This window comes from Stenella coeruleoalba (genome assembly GCF_951394435.1).
Source record: "Stenella coeruleoalba genome assembly, chromosome: 10".
Taxonomy (NCBI): domain Eukaryota; kingdom Metazoa; phylum Chordata; class Mammalia; order Artiodactyla; family Delphinidae; genus Stenella; species Stenella coeruleoalba.
Genome location: NC_137156.1, coordinates 72,536,346 through 72,561,254, shown reverse-complemented (window position 1 = coordinate 72,561,254; position 24,909 = coordinate 72,536,346). Strand labels below are relative to the sequence as shown.

The 24,909-nt window shown below is 41.1% G+C and overlaps 1 protein-coding gene across 6 annotated transcripts in view; it reads left to right on the top strand.

The window, feature by feature from the left end:
* The window catches only part of ERC2 (ELKS/RAB6-interacting/CAST family member 2), an 865,290-nt gene that overhangs the window by 8,198 nt on the left and 832,183 nt on the right, over positions 1–24,909 (top strand). For 5 of the 6 annotated variants that reach the window (XM_079933814.1, XM_079933812.1, XM_079933810.1 and 2 more), the window contains exon 2: positions 22,926–23,722. In XM_079933814.1, the coding sequence (XP_079789940.1) occupies positions 23,066–23,722 (657 nt within the window). In that variant the 5' untranslated portion in view covers positions 22,926–23,065. The remainder of the gene's footprint in view (positions 1–22,925; positions 23,723–24,909) is intronic. The other variant, XM_079933813.1, reaches the window with a different exon arrangement.

Genomic DNA, 24,909 nt, shown 5'->3' with positions numbered 1-24,909 from the left:
CCCAGGTCTGTGCCTCAAGTTCTGCATTTAGCATTTTGTGCATTTCTTCTCCACTTTCATTTTCCAGATTTGTTGCTTTGAAGTTCCAGGAAATCTCTAGTTGCTGGCACCTAGTGGGCACTCAACAAAATTAAAAAAAAAAAAAGGGAGAGAGAGAGAGAGAAGGAAAGGAAGGCAGCCAGCACTTTCAGGAAAGAGCTAAGTGATTACTTTTTCCTCGGAGTCAATAGTGAGATTGCAGCCCCAGCAGATGAGGAGTATGGGTTGGGTTGGAGGGCATCCCTGGGGTACACCTATAGATGGAAGGCCAGTGGCAATGTTCATAGATGCCTTATACAAGCAGCTTTACTTTGCTGTGGTTTGTTCTTCAAATTCTACATTTCGCTCACTTAATTCTCTTGTATGCGTGCAGTATGTGCACGCACGTGTATGTGTATGCATGGGGGGAGTCTAATTCTTTCTTCCTGCCTTACAGCTTTCCACCCCTAAAGGTAGTTGTCATTCTGTGATTTCAGAATGTGAATGAATTACAGGCAGCAAAGTGCATTCTCTGTAAGTGTATTAAGAGCAAACTATTAATTCAAGGCAATTTCTTAGTGGCTCAGAAGACAAGAGCTTGAATGGGAATTGAGCAATGTGTTCTTTAAGAATATGCTCAGATCCTTATGCAAACTGTGAGAGGCTTTCCCCTAAAACAGTATGGCTAATTATAGCAAGAAAGGGCAGGGTTTTATGTAAGGAATTATGCTGAGTTGTGCACTGTAGTTACTAGTTCTTTTGTAGCAGATTTCTCTAAAACAAGATGGGTGTGGTCAGGGTGGGAAGTTCATCTTCTGTGGGCCCAAGGTGATTGAAGGTAGGGGCCCAAGGTGATTTGGGGTCTGGGAGCTGCTCTGAGGGTGGAGAACAACACTCTGAAGGTGGAAGGTTGAGTGGCTCTGTAAGATGTGAGGTTGGTCTGATCCATGGTTATTTTCTTAGTGACACCGGTAGGCACCAAACTCCTACCGAGATGACTTTCTTATTCCTGGTTTAAGGCAGATTAGCCATGCTGCGTTCCTGCCAGCTGGCTGCAAGCTAACTGCCATCCCTGGAGGAGCAAGACTGTGGTTCAAAGGTCAGGATCCTAGTGGAGCAGCGTTGTTGATCCTTTTCCACATTTGGCTCTCAGGAGAGGGCTTCAGATGTGTTTTCTTTCTGTCTGGTGATGTGTGCTTTTTGTTCCTTCTGGGTAAGAGTCTCCCTGCTTCTTCCCCCCACCCGCTTTGGTTCTCTAGCCATCTTGTTTCTGAAACCTCTCCATGGGGGGAAGCAGGAGGTTACATAGTGAATTGGATGATAGCTTGGTATTCTTAGGAGCTCGTTGAAAATAGGTCCTGTTTGATGCTGGGTGGATATAAAGGCACTGGAGTTTCAGTGACTGCTGTTCATCAGGCTTGCAAGCACAGAGCAGTCAGTAGGGGTACAATAGGGAAATTCCTTACCTTTTTTGTTAAGTCTGAGAAAGTACTATCTTTTCATACAGAGCCTTCAAATACATTGAGGGGACATCCTTAAAATCAGCAACATGAATAGATGCTTAGAATAACTTCCGAGCAGATTTTTTTTTTTTTGGTGGTACGCGGGCCTCTCACTGCCGTGGCCGCTCCCGTTGCGGAGCACAGGCTCCGGATGCGCAGGCTCAGCGGCCATGGCTCACAGGCCCAGCCGCTCCGCGGCATGTGGGATCTTCCCGGACCGGGGCACGAGCCCGTGTCCCCTGCATCGGCAGGCGGACTCTCAACCACTGCGCCACCGGGGAATTCCCCGCCCCCCGCCCCGAGCAGATTCTTTTGGATATAGAGATGTGAGCACTGACCTGCAAGTCAAGAGACCTAAATTCCATTTCTGGCTTTACCGCTAGCTTTCTACTTATTTCTCCGTTTCTTAATATATATCAAAACCATCTGGCTCTTTTCCAGGTCTAAAATGATTTTTTTTTTTTACAACAGGTTTTTTATGCAAAGGATCAGCTAAGTAACTGTCTTTTTTTTTTTTTTGGTACGTGGGCCTCTCACTGTTGTGGCCTCTCCCATTGCAGAGCACAGGCTCCGGACGCGCAGGCTCAGCGGCCATGGCTCACGGGCCCAGCCGCTCCATGGCATGTGGGATCTTCCCGGACCGGGGCACGAACCCGTGTCCCCTGCATCGGCAGGTGGACTCTCAACCACTGCACCACCCGGAAAGCCCGTAACTGTCATTTTATAAGCTATTTTACCCTGGAAAACAAGAATGCCCGGTGTGCTTTCATGATGGACTTTATTAACAAAGAGTTAAGCCATTATATTATATTTTCACTATATATATGTGTGCTTGCTTCATGGCAGCTCTCTGCTGGCACTGGGGATGCAGTTGTAAACAGGTGATTTTGGGGGGCTCAGGGATTGTAGCCTCTAGGGGGGCACCAAACAAGTAAGCAGGCTACTGTAATGGAAGCTCTTATGACAGAACACCCAGGCTGTCCTCCTCTAGGAGGACGGGGGAGATTCATGGATGAAGGATGGAGACAGGCTTCTAGAAGAAGGTAACACCTAAGGAGAGGTAGAACACTAAGAGGACCTGGCTGGGGTAAGCTTGGTTTTTTGTTTTGTTTTTTTAAACGTCCTTCCCCTATCACATTTTTTTTGAGTCTTTATTGAATTTGTTACAATACTGCTTCTTTTCTATGTTTTGGGTTTTTGGCTGCGAGGCATGTGGGATCTTACCTCTCCGACCAGGGATCGAACCCACAGCCCCTGCATTGGAAAGCGAACTCAACCACTGGACCACGAGGGAAGTCCTTGGGCTTGGTTTTGATGGTACAAATAACAGGGGGAACAGTCCAGGTCCAAAGATGAGCAAGAGAATGGAAGGTTGGGGGTTTGGGGAGATGAAAGTAGACCTGAGGAGATGGAGTTTAGCTTGGCTGGGGGTGGAGGTTTGTGAGAGAGGCCAGGGAGAGTAACAGGCACGAAGACCCTGTGATCCACTAAGGAGATGAAGTTCAAGCTTAACCACCAAAGGGTTTCAGTAGGGGACTGACACAACCAGAGATGCTGAATTCTCTTTATTCTTCTTTCATTCCACTTTCGTGGCAATAACTACCTGCTTTTGGTGTTTGTGGGAGTATGGAGTTTGAAATTGGGGTAAGGGAGTAGCAGGATGACCTGGAAAACAATAGAAAGATTATGAATATGGTCGTGGGAATCCTAGCAGTGCCCATTCTGATTTCATTGACCAAACACACTTTATGCAGCCTTAATAACTTTAAAAGACCATTTTCCAGGTGAAGATGCTCCTGATAAAAGATCTGTCGTGGGACTCCACGCTGTTTGTTGGTTTTGAGCATCTCTCTGAATGTCGTCTGGGACCAGGTCCTTTTCAGTGAGTTTTGAGCAAAGCACAGAGTATGGATCTTGTTTTAAAATGTTTGCAAATGTTTGCAGTTAATGGGTGCAATTAAACTGACTTTGTTAGACCAATAGAAAGCAATAGTTAAAGTAATTCATAGTGTACAATTTCTGAGAGTGGTGTGAGAATGCTCATGAATGAAAATCATTTAATTATTCTGTGAAGCGTACAAGATTGAGAGTTATGTGCTGAAACTGCCTTCAGTGCCCCATGTATACCAGCTGCCTATGGCTTTACTTTTGTATGATTTTTGTACTCTAGGTGATAACACTGATAAACTGCCTTTCATACCTTAATCTTGACTTCTGTGCTTCAGCTTGTGAACCAACATTTTGAGCTACTATATTATGGCCTTACCTGATAACAAGTAGTTTTATTTCAGCAACATCACCATATTTGTAGAGCAGAGTTTGTGGAATCATTTGAGTAGTTCTTTAATCTTCTCATTATTTTATAAAAAGTAAGTGGAAAATGAAAAAAATATAGGCAGTAATAAAGGAGAAATATGAGCCTCATAAACATAATGTAATTGAGGCAAAGATGGAAACCATTTAAACATGCCCAATATAGATGGTGTTTACTCAGTCAGATGCTTTGGACTTAAGGTGGCCAACTCTATATAGTTGTGAGGGATAAGAATGAAGTTAAACGCTATGGACATATGAAATTTTAGAAAAAAGCTTTGTGGATTATGATAAAGATCAAGATGTAATTTGGATTTTGTCACTTATTTGTTTTGGGGTACAGAGCTTCCCTTTTCAACATATAAGTGTAGTAAACTTTTGTTTGTTCAGCTTTAAAAAAACGTATATTAAGAAAGGCATTTTCTGCAAAAGTAGTGGATAGAAATTGAACTTCTCACCAGTCTTATTTAGGAGAGCCTGCCATCGTCAGTAGCATATTCCTTTGATGGGCTAAGTGGCATAGGTGGTCATTGTGCTTAACAAAGTTCTCTGTGTATTTTGGTGAACCAGTAAAGAGAAACCAAAGAAAATAAAATGGTACTTAGCAAAGGATGCACCTCAATGGATTTTCATGATTCCATGGTTTCATTTGGTAGAAAAAGACTAAATGCATCTGAGTCCTCATCATATGCCTTAGTGATGCTGTGATGGTACATTTGGAGCCAAAGAGAAAGAAGGGTAAGAATTAAGATTTGTGTACAATTAACCCCACAGCCCTCTAATTCCCCTGGTCAGGAGGGTATGATGGTGATCTGTCTGCCTTGGAGGATCTAACTGTTATTTGGGAGCTTGTTTAACTTTCTTTGTGGGCTCTGCCCACTTCTAAGCAGAGGATTGAGTTGGATGCAAACTTTCGGTTCCTTTTCATGCCTCTTGTGGTTAAATGGTGAATGTTAAATCATGGGAGATGTTGATGTAAAAGAAAAGAATATGTATATTTTAAAATATATGTATAACTGAATCACTTTACTGTACACCTGAAACTAACACAACTTTGTAAATCAACTATATTTCAATAAAAATAACATGGGAGGTGTTAATCAGGTAGGAGACGGGAAAGAATAGCTCTTGGGTTTCTAACCTCTTCCTGAAACTGAGACACAGTTTATCAAAAGGGCAAATAACTATTGGACCAGAAGTTCAAGAAACTCATATTAAGTACCTACTATATGTCAGACACTGTGCTAAGCACATGCAAGAATGATCTCATTTAATCTTGACAGTAACCCCATGATCCAAATATTATTTCTCATGATGAGGAAATTAACATTTAGAGAAGTTAAGAAACTTGCCTGGGTGTCTTAGTTTAGCTTCTCCCAGAATTAGAACCTGAGACAAGTATTCTAGTACAAGGAATTGTTTGGGACATACAGGGAACGCCAGTAGGTGAACAAGGATATGAGACGGGGGGAGAAGGCAGCCAGTACATAGGACATTATTCAGTAAGTTACTTCAGTGGCGACTGGAGTTTAATCGCACAAGGAAACTCTGGAGATAGTGTAACACACCTGCCTCTGGATGGTCTCATGTGAGGGGTGAGGAAGCAGGGGTATGTAACCACCAGCTCCTGTCAGTTGTTTTTTGTTTTCTTTTTGAAAATTTATTTTTATTTTTTATTGTGGTAAAATATATATAACATTTATCATTTAAACCATTTTTAAGTGTACAGTTCTGTGGTATTAAGTTCATTCACAATATTGTGCAATCATAATCACTCTCCATCTCCAGAATTTTTGCATCATCTCAAACTGAAGCTCTGTGCCCATTAAACAATGACTCCCATTCCCTCCTGCCCCCAGCCCTTGACAACCGCTATTCTACTTTCCGTCTCTATGAATTTGATTATTCTAGGTACATTATATGAGTGGAATCATACAATATTTGTCCTTTTGTGTCTGGCATACATCTCTTAACATAATGGTTTCAAGATTCATCCATGATGTGGCATGCATCAGAGTTGCCTTCCTTTTTACGGATGAATGATATTCCATTGTATTTATATACCACATTTTGTTTATCCGTTCATCCACTGATGGACATTTGGTTTGTTTCTACATTTTTGCTATTGTGAATAATGCATCTGTGAACATTGATGTATCCATATTTCTGTCAGTTGTTTCTGAGAATGGTTAATTCCCTGGCAGTTCCATCCCCCACCCTGCAAAAGCAGAGTAGTTTTCCAAGGTTCAAAAGAAATCCTCAGCAGAGATGCTGATGTTGGCAGTGTGAAGTCCTTTGGGGCACTCTAAAATGTTCAAGTCAGAGGGACATCAGTAGGGCGCTTAAGAGCATTTCCTCACATGGTCTTTACCCAAGTAAATAGAGAAGCTAGGATTTGAACCTTGGACTCTTGCCTCAAAGCCCATGCTTTTAACTGCTCTACACTGAGTACTACAGTATGGAGATTTGAAGATGAATGAGCCGTGGTTATTGCCTTCAAGGACCTATCAGGGTTGAATCATCTGTTTTGCAAAAGGCTCCAGGGAAGACAGTGGCATCACATGGAGCAATCTGGAACTCACAGGGCCACTGTAAGATGGAATCACACGTAGCAGACGTACGGGTTCCCTTTCTCCTGACACCCTGTGGTGAGGCATGCTTGGGCCGGGCACAAGTGGACTCTTCATGGGGCTGTGCTCCAGGATAGGCACTCACACACGTGCTGACCACTGGAGTCATGCGTTCCAGCCCACGCCCATTGATGCTTCGTGGCGTTCACTTGAGCTGTTTGTGCAACTATTGATATGTCACCTCAACAGGGGTTATCCTTCTATGAGCTTTTCTGACGATTGTCTTCATCTTGATGCCCAAGCATCAGAAGCAGCTATTTTTTAGGAAAGAAATTAGGGCCCAGGAATTATAAAGAGAATACATTTGGAGGCAGTTAAAATGGTTGGTTATGTGTATCTGTGTTTGAAAAGACATCATTTACAAGTGGTTTGCATTTATCTAGAAACCTAACACGAGATATTTTGTCCCTGAAAGGATGACATTACCTAGACTGGTGTTGTGGCAAAAGAAGAAAAAAATGAGAGGTCAGTCAGTGAGAAAATGCTGCCCTATATTTTAACCTAAATGTTAAATATTTTGTTTTAGTACTACATTTGTGGGAGCTGGGTGTGTTAGTCAGATATTGCTAGGGTGTGCTGAGATAACAACTCCAAAGCTCAGTGGCCGCCTTCTCTCTCATGGGTTGTGCATGGTTCTATTCCACCTTGTCTTTATTCTGGCACTCAGGCTGAAGGAGTCGTTCCTTCCTTGGATGAGCCATTCTCATGGTAGAGAAGAAAACAACTATGGTTTACTCACAAGATGGCTCTTATAGCTTCTGTTTGGATATGGCGTGTGTTGCTTCAACTCACATTGCATTCTGCAAAACAAGTCACATGGCCAAGCCTTATGACAGTGGGGCAGGAAGGATTCTCCTCTCATGGGAGGGAGAGACTATAGGGATGAGCTGACTACAGAGGGACAGTGAATATTTTGAACAAATGAGGCAATTTACTGCACTGGCTAAAATTGTGCTCTCATGTGCAAATTGCTTAGCAACCTTTTTAACCATCTAATCTTTTTAGATTCATCGCAACATGTTTAATGTTGTTTTTCTCCTTTTACTCATAAGGAAGACACATATTGTATGTAAGGGACTAGTTCTCTTCCTGGGATCCATGTAAAACCACCCATGTAGCTAGTATTATTTTTCCTAATAATTCAGTCGTTACTGTCTTTCAAGAACTAATCATCGAGTTTGAAGGAAACATTGAGACTCAAAATTTGAATGCCTTTTATAGTCATGTGAAATTAATAGGGAACAAAGGACTAATTATTAACATGATGATCATCCTTTAAGAAAAGAATACAATGTGTCTGTAGTTAATATTGATGATGAGGGTTGTTGTACTGAGTGTTTATCACGCCTCAGGCACTGTGTTGAGCACTTACACTTTCTTTGATTTAGTCATGACTCGCCTTATTTTCGTGAAGTAGCTGTTGTTACTCCTGAGGCCATTGTTAACTTACTGAGGTACTTACTAAGGCTCAGAGAGGTTTGTTAGCTAGCTCAAGGTTAAACAGATAAAAAAATGTGAGTTTCAGGACTCAAACCTAGTACATTTAATCCCTTAACCAAGGTTTCTCCAAGTTAGATGAGATCCCTTTAAAAGAAGATAATTTCTCATAGAACCCCAGGTATGCTTAAATTATTGTTATTGTAATGATACTTTTAACTGTATAAACATAAAGCTGGTGAGGTTTTTTTTTCTAAGCTCCTACACCTTTATAAAACTTAAATCAATTTAGAAATTAAGTACACGTCATATTACTAATTCAAATTAACAACGTTAATTTAACCAGATTAACTAAATTGCTGCTTGTAACTGGAATATGATGCCAACTCTTCTGGGCCGGTTCTTTGGCAGTCAGCTGGTCTACCCTGCTGTGTGCTGGGTGATGACTCAATTCTCCCACCGTATTCACAATATTCAACTTGTGCGAAACTTGGCTTCGTGCTGAGGAGCTTGACGTCCCTTACCTTTCACTGGGTGAGAACACATCATTTAGATTCCCAGGTCCATCTTTTTTCGTTTCTCTTTGGCGCATAGTGATTCCTTAGGGTACAGCTTGTTGCTCAAACTCAACGGGCATGGCTGCCGTGATGATCAAAGATATCCGTGCACTATTTGTTTTCAGATTACTGAAATAAAAACAACCTTAATTTCTCACGAGGCTTGTAAATTCTTTAATATATGCGACTGTGGATCTGCCCCCCTCCTCCTTAGTTTTTGCTCAGGTTAAAAAACTGGATTTTCTCTCTTTGGTACTACTCTGTCTTTCTTTTATAGGACTCTCTCCATCTGAGACCACACCCTATTACTACCAGAAAGGGTCTCATCTATTTCCAATGTTCACAATACCTGGTAGCCATGCACAATAACTGGAGTTGCTTGTGTAAACCTGAATAAAGGGGCTATTGTTTTGCTTTGAAATGGAGGAACTTGAGTCCCTGGAAGGTCAGAAACAATACTACAGATTTGTTCTCGAAGTATTTGTTAAATAGATTGAAACCATGTGCCGTAATTTCCCTTTTAATATATTTTGCTGGATAAGCCTACACTTATCCATGCACTAAGAGATTTAATTCAGTCACTTGATGACTTAATGTAGTTATTGACTCTTATTCACTATAATTTCAGTTGTTATAGTGGTTACTGAATACTATTCAGCGCCCTGAACCTGGCCTTTGCTAAAGTGTCATGTGACTCCTCCATGATGATCAGTCATATTTTTTCAGAGACCCCAGAGTTAGGATATAACATTTATTCTTTATCTTCTTTCCAGAATACATAGATGAATGCTTGTCTCATTTGCACATTTAAGCCATTTCCCTTCCCTTATTATTGATTGTGTGTGTGTGTTTGGAATAGCTTACAATCTTTTTTTTAAAATAAATTTATGTATCATTTATTTTTGGCTGCGTTGGGTCTTCGTTGCTGCATGTGGGCTTTCTCTAGTTGCAGTGAGCAGGGCCTACTCTTGGTTGCGGTGCGCGGGCTTCTCATTGGGGTGGCTTCTCTTGTTGTGGAGCACGGGCTCTAGGTGCACGGGCTTCAGTAGTTGTGGCTCGCAGGCTCTAGAGCGCAGGCTCAGTAGTTTTGGCGCACGGGCTTAGTTGCTCCGTGGCATGTGGGATCTTCCCGGACCAGGGCTCGAACCTGTGTCCCCTGCGTTGGCAGGCGGATTCTTAACCACTGCGCCACCAGGGAAGCCCCAGCTTACAATCTTTACTAAAATTTTTCCTTGTGTCTATGATTATGTGTATATTCTTTTCTAGTAAAGGGCTATTTAAACATAATCTGTACGTGTTGATTTAAATGTAGAAAAATTTTGTGTGATTGGAGTTTTAGGGGCAAAGGGGTAGAGATTTTATTCTTCTACCTTTCTATCATTTTCTCTGAAACATCTGTTAGTTGACAGATTGAGGATTTTTTTAGTGTAAGACCCAATAATTCCTGAATTATTTTTGTAAGTACACTATAGCTAGAGCTTTGCCAATTGACATTTTACCTTTGCAGATTAAAGGAAATGCACAGATGTTTCAAAAACGAATCAGAAACCTTATTTATCTGTTCATTGCAACTAGCTTAATTTGTTACATTTATGAAACTTTATGAGGCAGTGAATAATGTTGTTATAATCAGCATATTATATTAACCATAATTTTTTAAAAAAAATTTGATTTAGCATCTCAAATTAGTTTTTTACTTTTACTGGTTGTTGTTTGGCATTTTGTTGTATTTTAAACGTGTGGATTTAGCTGTGTAGTAGCTAGTGGTTTGTTCCTTTAACAAAAATTTTTAGGTGCTTCAGATTTTAAATTTAATCCCTTAGAATAAACTGATAGTGTTTGAGATTAAAACAGAAGGTGTCAATGGAAAGTACAATTAACTAATACTTGGTGTACAGAGTCCTTACCTTGCAGTATAAGATATAGTCAGCCTCTTCACTTAAGCACCTTACCATAAAATATAGCCAAGGCAGCTGAACATGTAATCATGCTAAATCTGCACATGGAAAACAGTAATTATAAAATGAGCTTGGGGGGACTAAAGGAGAGAATAGTGATATGTGGATGAGTATGTTTAAGTTGCAGAGAGCTTCTTGGAGAATATGGAAAAGCATTTTTGAAAATCTCTGCTACCTGAAGCTGGACTTTTTCCCCCCTGATTCATATCATTGTGGTATTTAAAGAGGAAATGGCTTATTATTAGGACTTCAATACCTACATATGTATGATATTGTAGCCTGCAGACAATGAGAAAATGTCTATTTTTCTTTCCAGTTTTAAAAAATGGTTGATGTCTTGAGCATTTTTGAACAGAGGGCTGAGTTTGACTCAGGAGTCTGACAAAGCAAGCTTAGTGGACTGAGAGAATTCTAAGACAACTTTCAGGTTTAAAACCACTGTGCCCTGTTCTGGTAGCCTTGGGCGTATTAAAGTCAGCTTTTACTGAGCATTAGCTGTGTGCCGGGCATTGTACTAATTACTTTTCTTCTATTGTCTTATTTAATCTTTTCCAAATCACTATGGAAAGTACCACAATTATACTCATTTTACAAATGAGAAAAGTGAGGATTGGAGAAGTGAAGTAATTTGCTTCAGGCTACACATTAAGAAATTAAAGATATGACTCCAACCAGGTCTGATATTGAGGTCCCCTCTTTCCTTTTATAAAACACTATGTATCACCTCTCTGGCTACAATTACAAAATTATTGCATTAAATGCCATGGAAGTAATTTCAATCATATGATGAAAATGTCATAATATTACATATATTCTTTCAAATATTCAAAAACTGTTTTATGTGTCTCCTGTGTACCCTTAGCTCTGGGCAGGAAGAGCACCTGCACAGGGCCTGAGGCTTTAGAGGGCCCACTCTGGCCCTCATCTGCCTGCACCTTCCATGGGGGAGGGGGAGTCTGCGGGACCAACAGGCCTGGGATCTCCCTGCTTAAGTGACCCTGAGTGGTCTTCCAAGGTCTGCTTGGGCTTCTTTGCCAGGTCTGTCCTCCTGAGGACAAACCATGCTACCACTGTGCACACCGTTAGGCCTAGAGTTGCTGAGAGGTACCTATTTGTGAAAGTATAGACCAGGTGTCAGGAAACTACTGCCTTTGGGCTAAGTCTGCCTAACACCTGTTTTTATAAATAAAGTTTTATCGGAACACACCCACACTCATTTGGTTATAAATTGTCTATGGCTGCTTTTGTGCTGAAGTGGCAGAATGAGTAGTTGTTACAGATACCAAATAGCCCACAAAGCCTAAAATATTTACTATCTGGTCTTTTTTAGAAAAAGTTTGCCGGCCCCTGGTGTAGACAGAGCTAGCTTAGTGTGCAGGGTGCAGAATTCACATATGTGAGGCCCCTGGGGTGTGGTTGAGCCAGGAGCGGGGAGAGAAGGATGTTGGCTGGGGGAAGGCCTGCCTCTTGCCACCATGTTTTGGCCAGAGCTCTGAAGAGCCCAGGAATTCTAAGTTCAAAATTCACACCTCACCTTCTACATCTTTATATTTGTCAAGGTAGGAAGATAAAATGCATTGTATTTACCAGTTTGTTACCTCGATTTATAACTGTAAAATATATAGACATGTGGTACTTGGGCCTCTATTTGTACTCTAGACCTGGGCCCCATATATGTTAGAACAAAAGTTAAGCCCTGGGGTACAGTGTAAGAGTTTAAAGTAGGAAGGAAGAGAGACCCCAACAAATAATCACACAAATTAATATGGAATTATAATGTGTGGAAGTGCTTTTGGGTCATATATGGATGACTCAGAAACCTTGCTTCAAGTTTCACTTGTCCTAATTAAACCAAAAATGCTGGAACCCACCTGCCAACTTAGCTGGAAGTTCTAGGTCTTTCCACTAGGGCTCCTCCCGTCTTTCTCCACTTCTCCCCGTCTCCCTTCCTGACCCCTACCCCAGGATTTCCCTGTCCTAAAGTGAGGGGGATATGGGTATAGATCCCACACCCAAGCCCAGAGATGTTCTGTCCAACAGTTACACCACATGATTTCATCTTTGTGCCACAAGGTGTTTCTGTTGAGGCTGGTCTTCCTCAGATGAAAGATGCTGTGGGTCCCTCTGTGGTCCCCAGTATATGGTCCCACAAGGGAAGGCCAATCCAGTCTCCAAGTGGCCAAGCTCAGCCACTGGTGTGCCATGCGTGGTGCAGCAGATACTGTATCAGCACTCATGGCCTGTATTGGAACATGAGGACTTTTTCTTGGTCTCCATGTAGCACAGACTGGAAGTGCCAGGGGAGCAGCCCTCTGCCAATGATGAACGGGCCCCTTGCCTTTACAGAGGTGCACCTATGAGGCAGGTTCTACACCGCCTCCCAGAACTCCTTCAGCAGCACTGAGCCCAGTTGTCCACAGCAGAAATTTCCTTGAAAATGCACCCTATATTCACTTCCTTCACTTCCTTGCCTTAGTACCAAACTCTCCCTTCAGTACTTCCTGGGATTACCTTCCTGGGATTACCTTCTAAATACCACAGCAGAAATTTCCTTGAGAATGCACCCTATATTCACTTCCTTCACTTCCTTGCCTTAGTACCAAACTCTCCCTTCAGTACTTCCTGGGATTACCTTCTAAATGAACCACCTGCACCCCAATCCTTGTCGCATTGTCTTCTGCGGGGAACCCTACTAGGATACGTGGACCTCCTCATGAGTTACAGCCCCACCCCATGCACAGCGTTGTGCCCCACTGCACAGGCTCCACTTGGCATGGCAGGGCCTCTAGGACCTTCCTGCCTCACCTGCATGCTTTGTCCATACAAGCTTCTCCACAGCTCCTGGGTCACTTGTCTTGAGTCCCAGTCACCAACCTGGACTCCCTCTTATCTTGAAGTAATTATTTCTGGAAACTCTAGTCTTGTTTGCAACCCTATTCATCTCCTCCCACAGATCTCATTTACTCTGAATCCTGGACATCATGACTGGGGTGTCAACGACTTTCTTCCCTGAAGGCTCCAGAATCTTTTGTGCGTATCCATTCCTCTTCTTCATGGTTTCCTTTTTTTTTTTTTTTTCAAACTAAGAATCTGAGGAGGGGCAGCCTTGATTGGGTTACAAAAGGCTTTCTTACACCTTACCTAGTGGATCCAGGCTACTTGGTCACCCTATTTAGCCTAAACAAGAGAGACACTTAGACAACCCTTGCAGGGCGATAAAGTCAGGTTCTCTTTTTTTAAAAAAAAAAAATTATTTATTTATTTGGCTGCTCCAGGTCTTAGTTGTGGCACGTGGGATCTTCGTTGCCTCATGCAGGATCTTTAGTTGTGGCATGCGCAGCTTCTCTTATAAAACAAAAAATACCGTGTCTTTCATATTATAAGAAAAAGCATTATGCTTTGAGACAGCATAGCTGAAAGACTTGATTTGGGTGGGATAGACCTTGTGAAGGATATGCTGTCAGATGCTGTGATCTAAAAGATGAAGAGGAATTAGCCTTGCAAAGAGAACAGTACATAGGAAGGCTCTGAGACAGGAAGAGACTTGATGTGCTTGAGCAACAGAAAGAAGACCCAGGCAGTCAGTGAAGAAAGCAGCAGGAGAGGATGCTGGAACAAGAGCCTCTGTGGCCTCAGACCACGGGAAGGATTTTGGTCTTTGTCCAAAGAGCACTGGGAAACTTTGAAGGGTTTTAAGTGGGTAAGGGGAGACATTCTGTGATCAGAGTTGTTCCTTAAAATATTTAGTTTGGCTGGTGTGTGAGAAATAGAATGGAGGAGGATTAGAAAGTGGGGATACCTTAGGAGGATATGGGATAGCTTAGGCAAGTCTTGCTGGTGCAGTAGGGTGGTGATAGTAGAAGTGGAAACAAGGAACAAACAGATCGAGAGAGATTTTGGAGGTAGAATTGATAGGATTTGGTGTCGGACTTGAAGTAGGTGGTAAAGGAGAGCAAATTTTTATTTAAGATCTTTTATATGAGTAGAAGTAGTAAAATTTAAATGCCTTTAGGGACAAACATGAAAAGAGGGAATCAGACTGTTAAAGGTAAGAGGGAATGGAGGGGGCTGTGGCCATTGTGGAGGATGCATGCCCTTTCTCTAAGGGGCAGCTGCTGGTTGGTTCTGACCAGTCGTTGCCATGTAGGGAAGTGGGCTTGTCATTGTCAGATTTTCAGATGTTTCAGGAGAAGCCAGAGTCTGGATTTTTATGTGAAATGGCTGTCTCTATGTTGGCAACTAGATCAAAATTCTAAAGAACACTGTGCTAGCCATGATACCACACATCTGTAGGCAGCATCTGGCTCCTGGCCACTTCTTGCTTAAGATCTATTCTACACCATGTCTTCCTCTAGAAAGGCTTTAGAATTAACTGTAATCTGTGACACAAAATATTTTAAAAGTTAGGGATGCCAATAGGGAAAAAAAAAGATATGTTAAGTTGGGCTAAATCTTGGGAGATAGCGATGATCTCAGCTCACACAGTCTGTCAGCAGGGCTCAGGTGATGGGCTGAGGTTGAGATCTGTGGAAATAAACTTAACCTACTTTAGAGCAGAGAGCAGGAAGTGCTTTTTTCTTAAAATAGAGCATTCCAGACCATGATAGTCTGAGATACTTGAGGTAGACAGGAATCAAGTCTCTTTCCACCTTTTTTTCCCCCTGAGCTACAGTTCGAGTCCCTTTTTTTTTTTTTTTTTTTTTTTTTAATGCGGTACGCAGGCCTCTCACTGTTGTGGCCTCTCCTGTTGCGGAGCACAGGCTCCGGACGCGCAGACCCAGCAGCCATGGCTCACGGGCCCAGCCGCTCCGCGGCATGTGGGATCCTCCCGGACCGGGGCACGAACCCGTGTCCCTTGCATCGACAGGTGGACTCTCAACCACTGCGCCACCAGGGAAGCCCTCGAGTCCCTTTTAAGAGACCTTTTAAGAGAGTGAGTGAATGAGTGTTTATTTTACTTATGAATCCATATGTAATTAGAGAAAGTATTCATATAGGTTCATAAAACCTATAAGATTTTAAATTTTATTTTGCGTTTGAACCTTAAATGGAACCTACCCTTGGACTTCGAATTTTATTTACAAGGTGGTTTAAAGATGTGTAGTTAATTTCTTTGGTGTTATATTCAGCCAAATTTTCTGTTTCTGTGCACAGCTTAACCTAATTAATAACTTACCTTTCTTAAGACTGTACCTCACAAATATATAAACCCTTTTTAAGGGTTTATAAGAAAGCTCAATGATTGAGCCTATCTTGGCTTCATAATAATAATTAAAACAATAAGATCTTAACTGCTACCTCATTTCCTATAATGTATTTGTAGGTGGGTGGAGAAGCATAGAAATGGTTTTCTTGAAGTCAGTAATGGGAAATAAGCGTCATTGCATTATTGATTGGTGAATAAAGTTGATCTTCTTGTTCTTTCTCAGAGATTCATTTTATAGAACTAGGAAATAAAACCAAATCAGGATGGATGAGAATTAGGAGACAACAACTAAAGAAAGCCTGAGTGTCAAAACAAGTACCCAAAAATATATCAGGGGGCTTCCCTGGTGGTGCAGTGGTTGAGAGTCCGCCTGCCGATGCAGGGAACACGGGTTCGTGCCCCGGTCCGGGAGGATCCCGCATGCCGCGGAGCGGCTGGGCCCGTGAGCCATGGCCGCTGAGCCTGGGCGTCCGGAGCCTGTGCTCCGCAACGGGAGAGGCCACAACAGTGAGAGGCCCGCGTACCGCAAAATAAATAAATAAATAAATACATATATATACATATATATATATATATATATATATATATATATCTCAGGAGACTTAAACACATCTGGGGGGGTGCATTTGGGAGTGACTCAGTAGAACAGGAAGGAATCAGAAGACTTAGGAGGACTTGTTAACCATGGGCACTCGCCTTTGCTTTACCTTGTCAACTGAGCCTTTTCATTTGTGAAATCGACATCACTCTATGTGCTTCAGCTTTAGGGGTGAAATTGTTCCAGGAAACCATCCCTGCTCTTTGTAAATTTGGTGGGAGAGACTAATTCCAAAATAAAGGGTTGGGCCTAGGTTGCTAATTAAAATTTACTGTTAAGAAGCAGATGTATAGGGGTAAAGAAATTATTGTTACTGTTTTGATGTTCTCTGGAGTTCCTATTTGGTTTGATGTTATGTGGAATTATGCATAATACCTCTTGTCTGTTGTGACCTTGGAGTAAGAAACGTCAACCTGTTTCCTCACTTCTTAGATTAACAGCCTGCTGATGATTGACTTGTGTTCCTTTTGACATTCTAGCTTCTTTGTTGGGTGTTTGAAAAAATAAATACTGAATTATATTTATTTCTTGTCTTAGAGGGTCAAAACTCCAAACAGTCATTAGTTTGATCTTCTGTATTTCTTGAAAGACTCATTTCTGAGTTTTCTGGGTCAGTTTCACATCTCTGCCCTTAAAGCAGATTGTAGTTCCCATAACCATCTTCCCCTCAAACTGTGTTAGATCTGAGATGAAGAAAACTCTGAGAAAGTCTATTCTCGTGGGTAAACTTCCCATAGACAGAAGCTGTGTCTATCTTAATCACTGCTTTATCCCCAACTTTCAAGACTGGGAATTAAGCTGATGCTTAAAATATAATTATTACATGAATAAAGTTGAGTGTTCAGTGAAAAGTTTTCGGGTATTCCAAAGGGAAAAGGGGTTCTCTTGTCAAATAAATTTGGGAAAAGCTATCTTATATACTGAATTTTGGAACAGTCACAGTACACCTTAGTGTCCTAAAGTCTCTGAGATATCTAGGTGTAAAATCAAAATCCCGTTAAGCCTTGTTTATTTGAACATTTACGAACTGTTGAGGAAGCGGTGGCCTAAAGCAGAGCTGGTGTAGCACACTATTGGTATTTAATAAATACTTCTTAAGGTGTGTTTACTGAATATGCTGTGATCCTGAGTTGGTTAATTCAGAGATTTTTAGTAGCTTCAAGAGAAGATGGTGGATTCTTGGCTATGTTGAGAGAAAAGACTAGAGGCTGTGGAGGAAAAACAGCCAAGGGTGAGGGTGTGAGTGTCAATATTTCTGAGGGGAATTTTGATAGTGGGTATCAAGAGCCTTTAAATTTCAAAATTTTACTTCTAGAACTTAATCCTAGGGAATTAATAAGAGATGTATACAAAGCTTTATCAGTCAGAATATTAACTATGTTAATTTTATTTTAAAAAGAAATTACGTAAGTGTCACGTAATAGGTGATTGGTTGAGGAAATGATTAGATAGCCATTCAATGAAACATTAAGTGACTGTTTCAGTTCTTTTGCTATGTAAAAACAACAACCAAAATCCTCCAAACTCAGGAGGCTTTAAACTACAATTTATTATTTTCCATCACTACGTGGGTTGATTGGGTGGTCCTTCATGTTACACATAATGTTGACTGTCACTCATGCAGCTGATTTCAGATGGCAGCTGGGCTGGGCTGGGCTGAGGTCCAAGATGGCTTGTCTTACCAGTCTGGCATCTTAGTGCTGGCTGTTGGCTAGGATACTTCGGTTCTCCTTCTCATGGTCTCTCTATCTCCATGTAGTATCTCATCTTCCAGGGCCTTTCTGTGTGGTTTCTCTTTCCAGTAGGATGGCTTGAACCTTACATCTCTGATTTTTAAGAGAGCAGAAACAGAAGCTGCTAGGCCTCTTCAAGGATAGGCCCAGAGCTGGAACAGTGTCACTTCTGTAGCATCTGTTGGTCAAAGCTGTCATGAAGCCAGCCCAGATTCAAGAAGAAGGGAAATATCATCCATTTCTTAATGGAAGGAGAGACAAATCTGTACAGGAAGGGGAGGAATTTTGGTGGCCATCTTTGGAGACTTACGATGGCCATTAAAAATCATGTTCTATCAAAATATCTTATGGCATTAATGTTAAGTGGAAAAAGATGTTAAGAATAAAACATTGAGGAAAAAGATAGTACAAGACTTTATATGGAATATAATAAGGATTTTGTCTAAAATTATACATACACACGTAGTTAAAAGGAATTGGAAGCAACGACATCAACTTGTTAACAGAGGTTGTCTATGAGTGACAAAATTGAGAGTGTTTTCATTTTCTTCTGTACACATATATGAATTTAAAAATCTTCTGTATCATCTATTAGTTGTTTTAATCACTTATTGGGCCATTGAGAAAGTCTTGACAAATTTCAAAGATTAGAAGATATATGTATTAAGTTCTATGATCCCAGTGCCATAACATTAGGACTACAAAGTTTTAGCCAAAAACTGCTGTCTACTTTGACATTTAAATATATCCTGAATATTCCCTGGGGTAGAAAAAATTTCAAAAGAAAAACTGTTTAAAGAAGAGTTCTATACATAAAACATATGCAGCCAGTGTGTGTAATCTTACATGCATTCATCAGAAAATACGATTGATGATAAATGAACATTTAGTGCAAAACGGCAAATGTAACTAAACACAAAGGAAATAGAAATTATTAAGGATAAAGAGATATTGATGAAATGGAAGACAAACTGTAGTAAAATGTATCGTAAAACAGAAAAAAATGTATCTTTAAAACACTAAAAAATAGACAAGAATTTGTCATATTGTCATCAAGAGAAACAGAAAAATACAAACAACATTAGGAATGAGATGGAGACATAACTTGAAGAGATTTTAAAAATTTGAAGGAAAAGTTATACAGAGCAATACCAGGAAGACTGAAAAATCTCGATGGAACAGACTGTTTCTCAAGAAACATTTTAATGATCATTGACACCAAATAGGCAGCAAATCTGAATAGATCAGTAAACATAGTAAAAAGCGAAAAGATAATCAACAACTAAGCCCATTTAATTTTATGGGTATGTTCTACCAAACATTTCAGGAATAGAGTCTTTATTACGCTAAGTGTTCCAGAACATATGAAAAATGGAAAGCTTCTCAATCCATTCTATGACACTAAACTACCGATACTAAACCTAGAAAAGGAGAATGCAAATATTTAAAGAAACATTATTTCAAGCTAGTTAATATATCTGTGCATGTTATGTCATGTGTGTGTTGTGTGTGTGTGTGTGTGTGTATTTCCAGAAGGAGCAAATCCACTTTTGTTTGTTGGTTGTTGCAATTCTCCAAAGCCTTGGCCAGCTGGGCTGGTAATATCACTGCAGATTAAATCTGTGTGGGTGTAAATTTTACTGAATTCGGATTGGGACTTCAAACCTGGCTAGGGACCTCAGAAATGTCTGCCTCTAGACACAAGAGAAGAGAGAGGAGGACAAGTTAGATTTTATCACTTCTTGGAAGATACATCTGTAAGTAGTGGCTTAGCTAGGACCTAGATTCTAAACATAGCAAAAATAACAATTAATTTAACTATTGGAATTATAGAAGAAAAAAATTATTTTCTTAAGTTGATAGTGATGAACAGGTACATTAAGAGAAAAGAAAGGTCTCAGAAAATAGCCTAACTTTACACCTCAAGGAACTAGAAAAAGAACAAAGTAATCCCCAAGTTAGTAGGAGGAAGAAAATAACAAAGATCAGAGTAGAAACAAATAAAGACTAAAAAGACAATGGAAAAGATCTTTATTATAGAAAATTTAGAACATGCAAATAAACAAAAGGAAGAAAATGAAAACCATTTTCAACCCCATCACTGTTAACATTTTGATATGTGTTGTTCCAGTCTTCTCTGCAAGCTAGTGTGTATGTATATGTGCTTTACAATGTGAATTGACCATAAAAATGTTTTTGAGTCTACTTTTTCCCCCCACTACTAGTATATCATGAGCATCTTTCCATCTCATGATTAATATTCGTTACATATTACATATGTAATATGTATTATGTAACGTTAAATATTCCTGTAATGGTCACATTATTCCACTTTCTGTCTGTCTGCCTCATCACTTTTGTAACTGAATTCCTACTGTTGGAACCATTGACTCACTTTTTTTAGAGAACAGATTATTCATGCAAAAATTTTAGATACAAAATGATTTTTGTATATTTTCAAGGAAAACAAAATTAAGCTTTGAGAAACATATACGTTTGAAACTAAGTTCCTTAGTTAAGAACAGGTGTATAATTCTTTGGAGAGACGTTTTAGGAGAAAGCTGTATGCAAAATATTTCTTCATACTATATAGAGGACTCTCTAGGGCATAAATGACAGATACCCTCATTCGAATTGAACGTAGCAAAAAAGAAAATTTATGGGTGAATGTATCAGTTTTCTGTTGCCTCAGTAATGCTGCAAAACAACCAACCACAAAACATCAGTGACATACTCAGAAGTATGTATTTAGTCTATGAGTGTATGGGGCTCACTGGATGTCAGCTGGACTTACTCATGCATCTGTGGTCGGCTGCTTGTTTGCTAGGCAGCTCTCCTGATCTTGGCTGGGCTTACTCAAATGTCTTGGGGTTGGCTGGCTATTGGCTAGGATACCTTGACTCTTATTTTATGTTTCTCATCTTTTAGCAGGCTAGACTAGGCATGTTCTAATTGCCATGGCAGAGGAAAATGAGCAAGAGGGTAAACACACAAGTGCTATTTCAGGCCTCTGCTTGCTTCCCATTTGCTATCACATTATTGGCCAAAGCAAGTCACATGACTGAACCCAGAGTCAGATTGGGAGGGCACAGCCGAGGACCCAGATACAGGAAGGGGTAAAGAATTGAGACCATTAATGTAGTCAGTCTACCTGGCATATGTACCTAAAATGGCCTAGGGATAGATGTAGCGTCAGTGACTGCTGGATCCAGGGTTTCAAGTGATGTCACCCAGTTTGATTTCACACTATTCAAAGTTTGGCTCTGCTTTCCTTTGCGTTAGCTTCTTTATCAGAGAAGCACTTTCCACATGGTAGTACTCAGAAGCTCTATCTTGAAAGCAAGTAATTCTAGCTAAAAAAGAGCTTATCTTTCCCAATTATTCCAGCTAAAGTCATGATAGGGAGTGATTTTGGACCAATGTGGGTCACATGCCTATCCCTAAACCAGCTATCATGTCTGGTGGATGGAATATGATGATTGGCCAGGACTGGGTCATGTTCTCACCGCTGGCACCCTCCAGGATAGAATGGAGGGAGTCAGCCTCACCTAAACCTGATGAACTGTGGGTAGAGAGTTGGGAACAATTTCTCTAAGAGAAATAGGGAGTATTACCAGAAAGGTGGGGCGGGATGGGAGAGCTGAGGGAGAATGAATGATAGGCAGGTAAAAAAAAGATGTATAATGCTATTAATGCACTTATTGATACTACCAACAAAAACTATTTATTGACTATTCTGTGCTAGGCACCAAACTGGGTGTTTTAAAAGCATCATCTTACCTATTTCTCACAATACTGAGTAAGGTGATTTTACCCACATTTTATTGATTAGAGAAGGGAAGCATGTGACAGTTAAATAATTTGCCTAAGGTCACTCAGCTTGTCAGTGTTAGAATGGATATTTGAACCTCGGTTGGCCCCTCTCCAAAATCTGTGGTCTTAGTGTTTAAAAGCTGAAGCAAAAGAAAGAACACTAAACATACCCTAAGAGGAAGACCAGGAGGCCGTGATGCACCCCATTAAGGCCATTTGGATCCTAACACTGAAGGGATAAGCACAATCCTGTAGCCCTAGCTATGTAATCTGCACCAAAGTACTTGAGTAACTATGACAGGGAGCTTTTCTCTAGGTGTTGTGGGACCAGGAACTCTGACATGGGGGACTGTTTCCCTGTGCCATTTCTGTACAGTTGTAGAGTGGTTAATATGAATATTTATGTCAACCAAACTGGAAAAAATTCTCAAAGCACTAGCCTGAAAGATGTGTATGAAAGGGGAAAGAGACAGGACTGCCATGTTCCTTGGTGATAGCATTTAGAATCTGGCTATATGTATAGGAGACTTGTTGGTTGAGCCACCTTTTTCTTCTAGCTCCAAGATGGCCAATAGGTTCCGACTCACGTGTCAATACCAGTTGATTGGTAAACCATCTAGAGTGTTGTGTTGAGAAGAGTTCTGGATTTTGTGGGAAAGAGAACTGTGATGGATTAGTATTGTCTGTAATGGTTACAGGAAAGGGAGGTAACAGCCTGCTTGACTATTATTTGACATCCTAAGAAGCAACAACTTCTCAGAGTCACTGTCAAGCCACTTGTGTATGGGGGTCATGTCCCTAGGATGGAGTATTTTATAGCTAGGGTCTCTATGATAACGAATCCTATGGTGAATTTTTCTGGAGGCCCCAACTGTCACTTAGCACAGACTGAAATGCAGAGCTTCATTTTCTTAAGGAAAAATGAGCTTCTTTTTTGCTCTGAGAACTTTTCACCTTGCTTGGGAGCAGGGTTGGGGGGAGTTTACAAAATGTTTACGTGTAGTAAGTAAAAGTTTGGGGTCACTATTATTTTTAAATAAGCATAGGTGTGACTCTATCATCATCAATCTATCATCTGTATACATATTTTAAAAATATAATGCAATTAACAGAGTTCTAAAGAAATTTGTTTTTGATTATCTTTTTTTCTCATTTTTCAGATCTCTGATTGGATGCATTTTCTGGTACAGACTATGAAAAGAATGCAGTGAAAATTCTGGCCAACAGTGGAAATATTGGCTTAATCTCCAACTTAGTATAGCATTCCTTCTCTTCTGTAGCACCTCATAATAGAAGAAAAATGTATGGAAGTGCAAGAACAATCACCAATCTGGAAGGTAGCCCTTCCAGATCTCCTCGTTTGCCAAGGTCTCCTCGTTTGGGCCACCGAAGAACAAGTAGTGGGGGAGGTGGAGGAACAGGCAAGACTCTGTCCATGGAGAATATCCAGTCCCTTAATGCAGCCTATGCTACGTCTGGACCCATGTATCTGAGTGATCATGAGGGGGTGGCTTCAACAACTTACCCAAAGGGCACCATGACTCTGGGAAGGGCCACAAATCGAGCTGTATATGGAGGCCGAGTCACAGCTATGGGGAGTAGTCCCAATATTGCCTCTGCTGGACTTTCCCACACAGATGTCCTTTCATACACGGATCAACATGGCGGTCTGACCAGCTCATCCCATCATCACCACCACCAGGTCCCCTCCATGTTGAGGCAGGTAAGGGATAGCACAATGTTGGACCTTCAAGCCCAGCTCAAGGAACTTCAGAGAGAGAATGACCTCCTCCGGAAAGAGTTAGACATCAAGGACAGCAAGTTGGGGTCTTCCATGAACAGTATTAAGACTTTCTGGAGTCCTGAGCTCAAGAAGGAGAGAGTCCTGAGGAAAGAAGAGGCAGCCCGGATGTCTGTCCTCAAGGAGCAGATGAGGGTTTCCCATGAAGAAAATCAGGTAGGTTATGACTCATCTCAGTGTTTTTCAGCCTTGGCTTCTCACGGAGTAGTTGATGGTTTGCAGATGGTACCACGGCCTGTGCAGAAGAAAGTTTGGCATCATCAAGATAGCTATGGCTTAGTATGTGTTTGACTCGGAGACTAGCAGAGGGCATAGGAAATATAAGGTTACAGCTTGTGATCTCCTTGTTTTCCAATAACCTTTTCACATTGTTGCAGAAGAGGGGGGATCACTCCTCATTGGCTAACTTTATACTTGGTTATTTTTGTTTTCTTTTTCAGTAGTCACAAGAGCAGCTCAGATGTACTTCCTTCTGAATAGAAGAGGAAAACGTTGATTTTTGCAAGAGTAGACACTTTTTTTTTTTGCGGTACGGGGGCCTCTCACTGCCGTGGCCTCTCCCGTTGCGGAGCACAGGCTCCGAACGTGCAGGCTCAGCAGCCATGGCTCACGGGCCCAGCCACTCCGCGGCATGTGGGATCCCCCCGGACCGGGGCACGAACCCACATCCCCTGCATCAGCAGGCGGACTCTCAACCACTGCGCCACCAGGGAAGCCCAAGAGTAGACACTTTAACAGCAACATTTAGAGGGCCACCTTTGACTGGTGAATTGATTTTTTTTTTAATGCACCAGCAACATTTCCTTCTAGAATGAGGGAAGTTGGTTCACTAAATAGCAAACTGAACAATATTAAATGGGATTGGATAGGATGGGTTTGATGTCATGTTAGAGAAACAATAAATTTTAACCTGGTCTTTCTACCTTTATTCATTCAATATTAATTAAGCACCTACTATGTGCTTACTCTTTTTTGATCCATCTTCCATGTCATAGCAAGATTAGTTTTCCCATTGTCTACCTGCAGTTATGCCATTCCCCTGCTTTAAAGCTCTCAATAATTACTCATTGCCTCCAGAATGAAGTATACCTCTGGCTGAGCCTACAGTACCTTCTACTGGAATGCCTGAGCCAGCCTTTCCAGTCTTATCTCATACCACCTCCTTCCACATCTTCTTGGTAATTCTTGCACATACTCAAAGTTTCCCACCTCCTTTCCCTTCTGTTCCTTTCCATTCGTGGCCTTCTCAGCATCCCCTCTCCCTGCCTCTTTTTGTTCAGTCCCAGCTAGTCTTCATTTTCAAATCCTACCTATACTGTGAGGCTCATTTATATGCTGCTGTT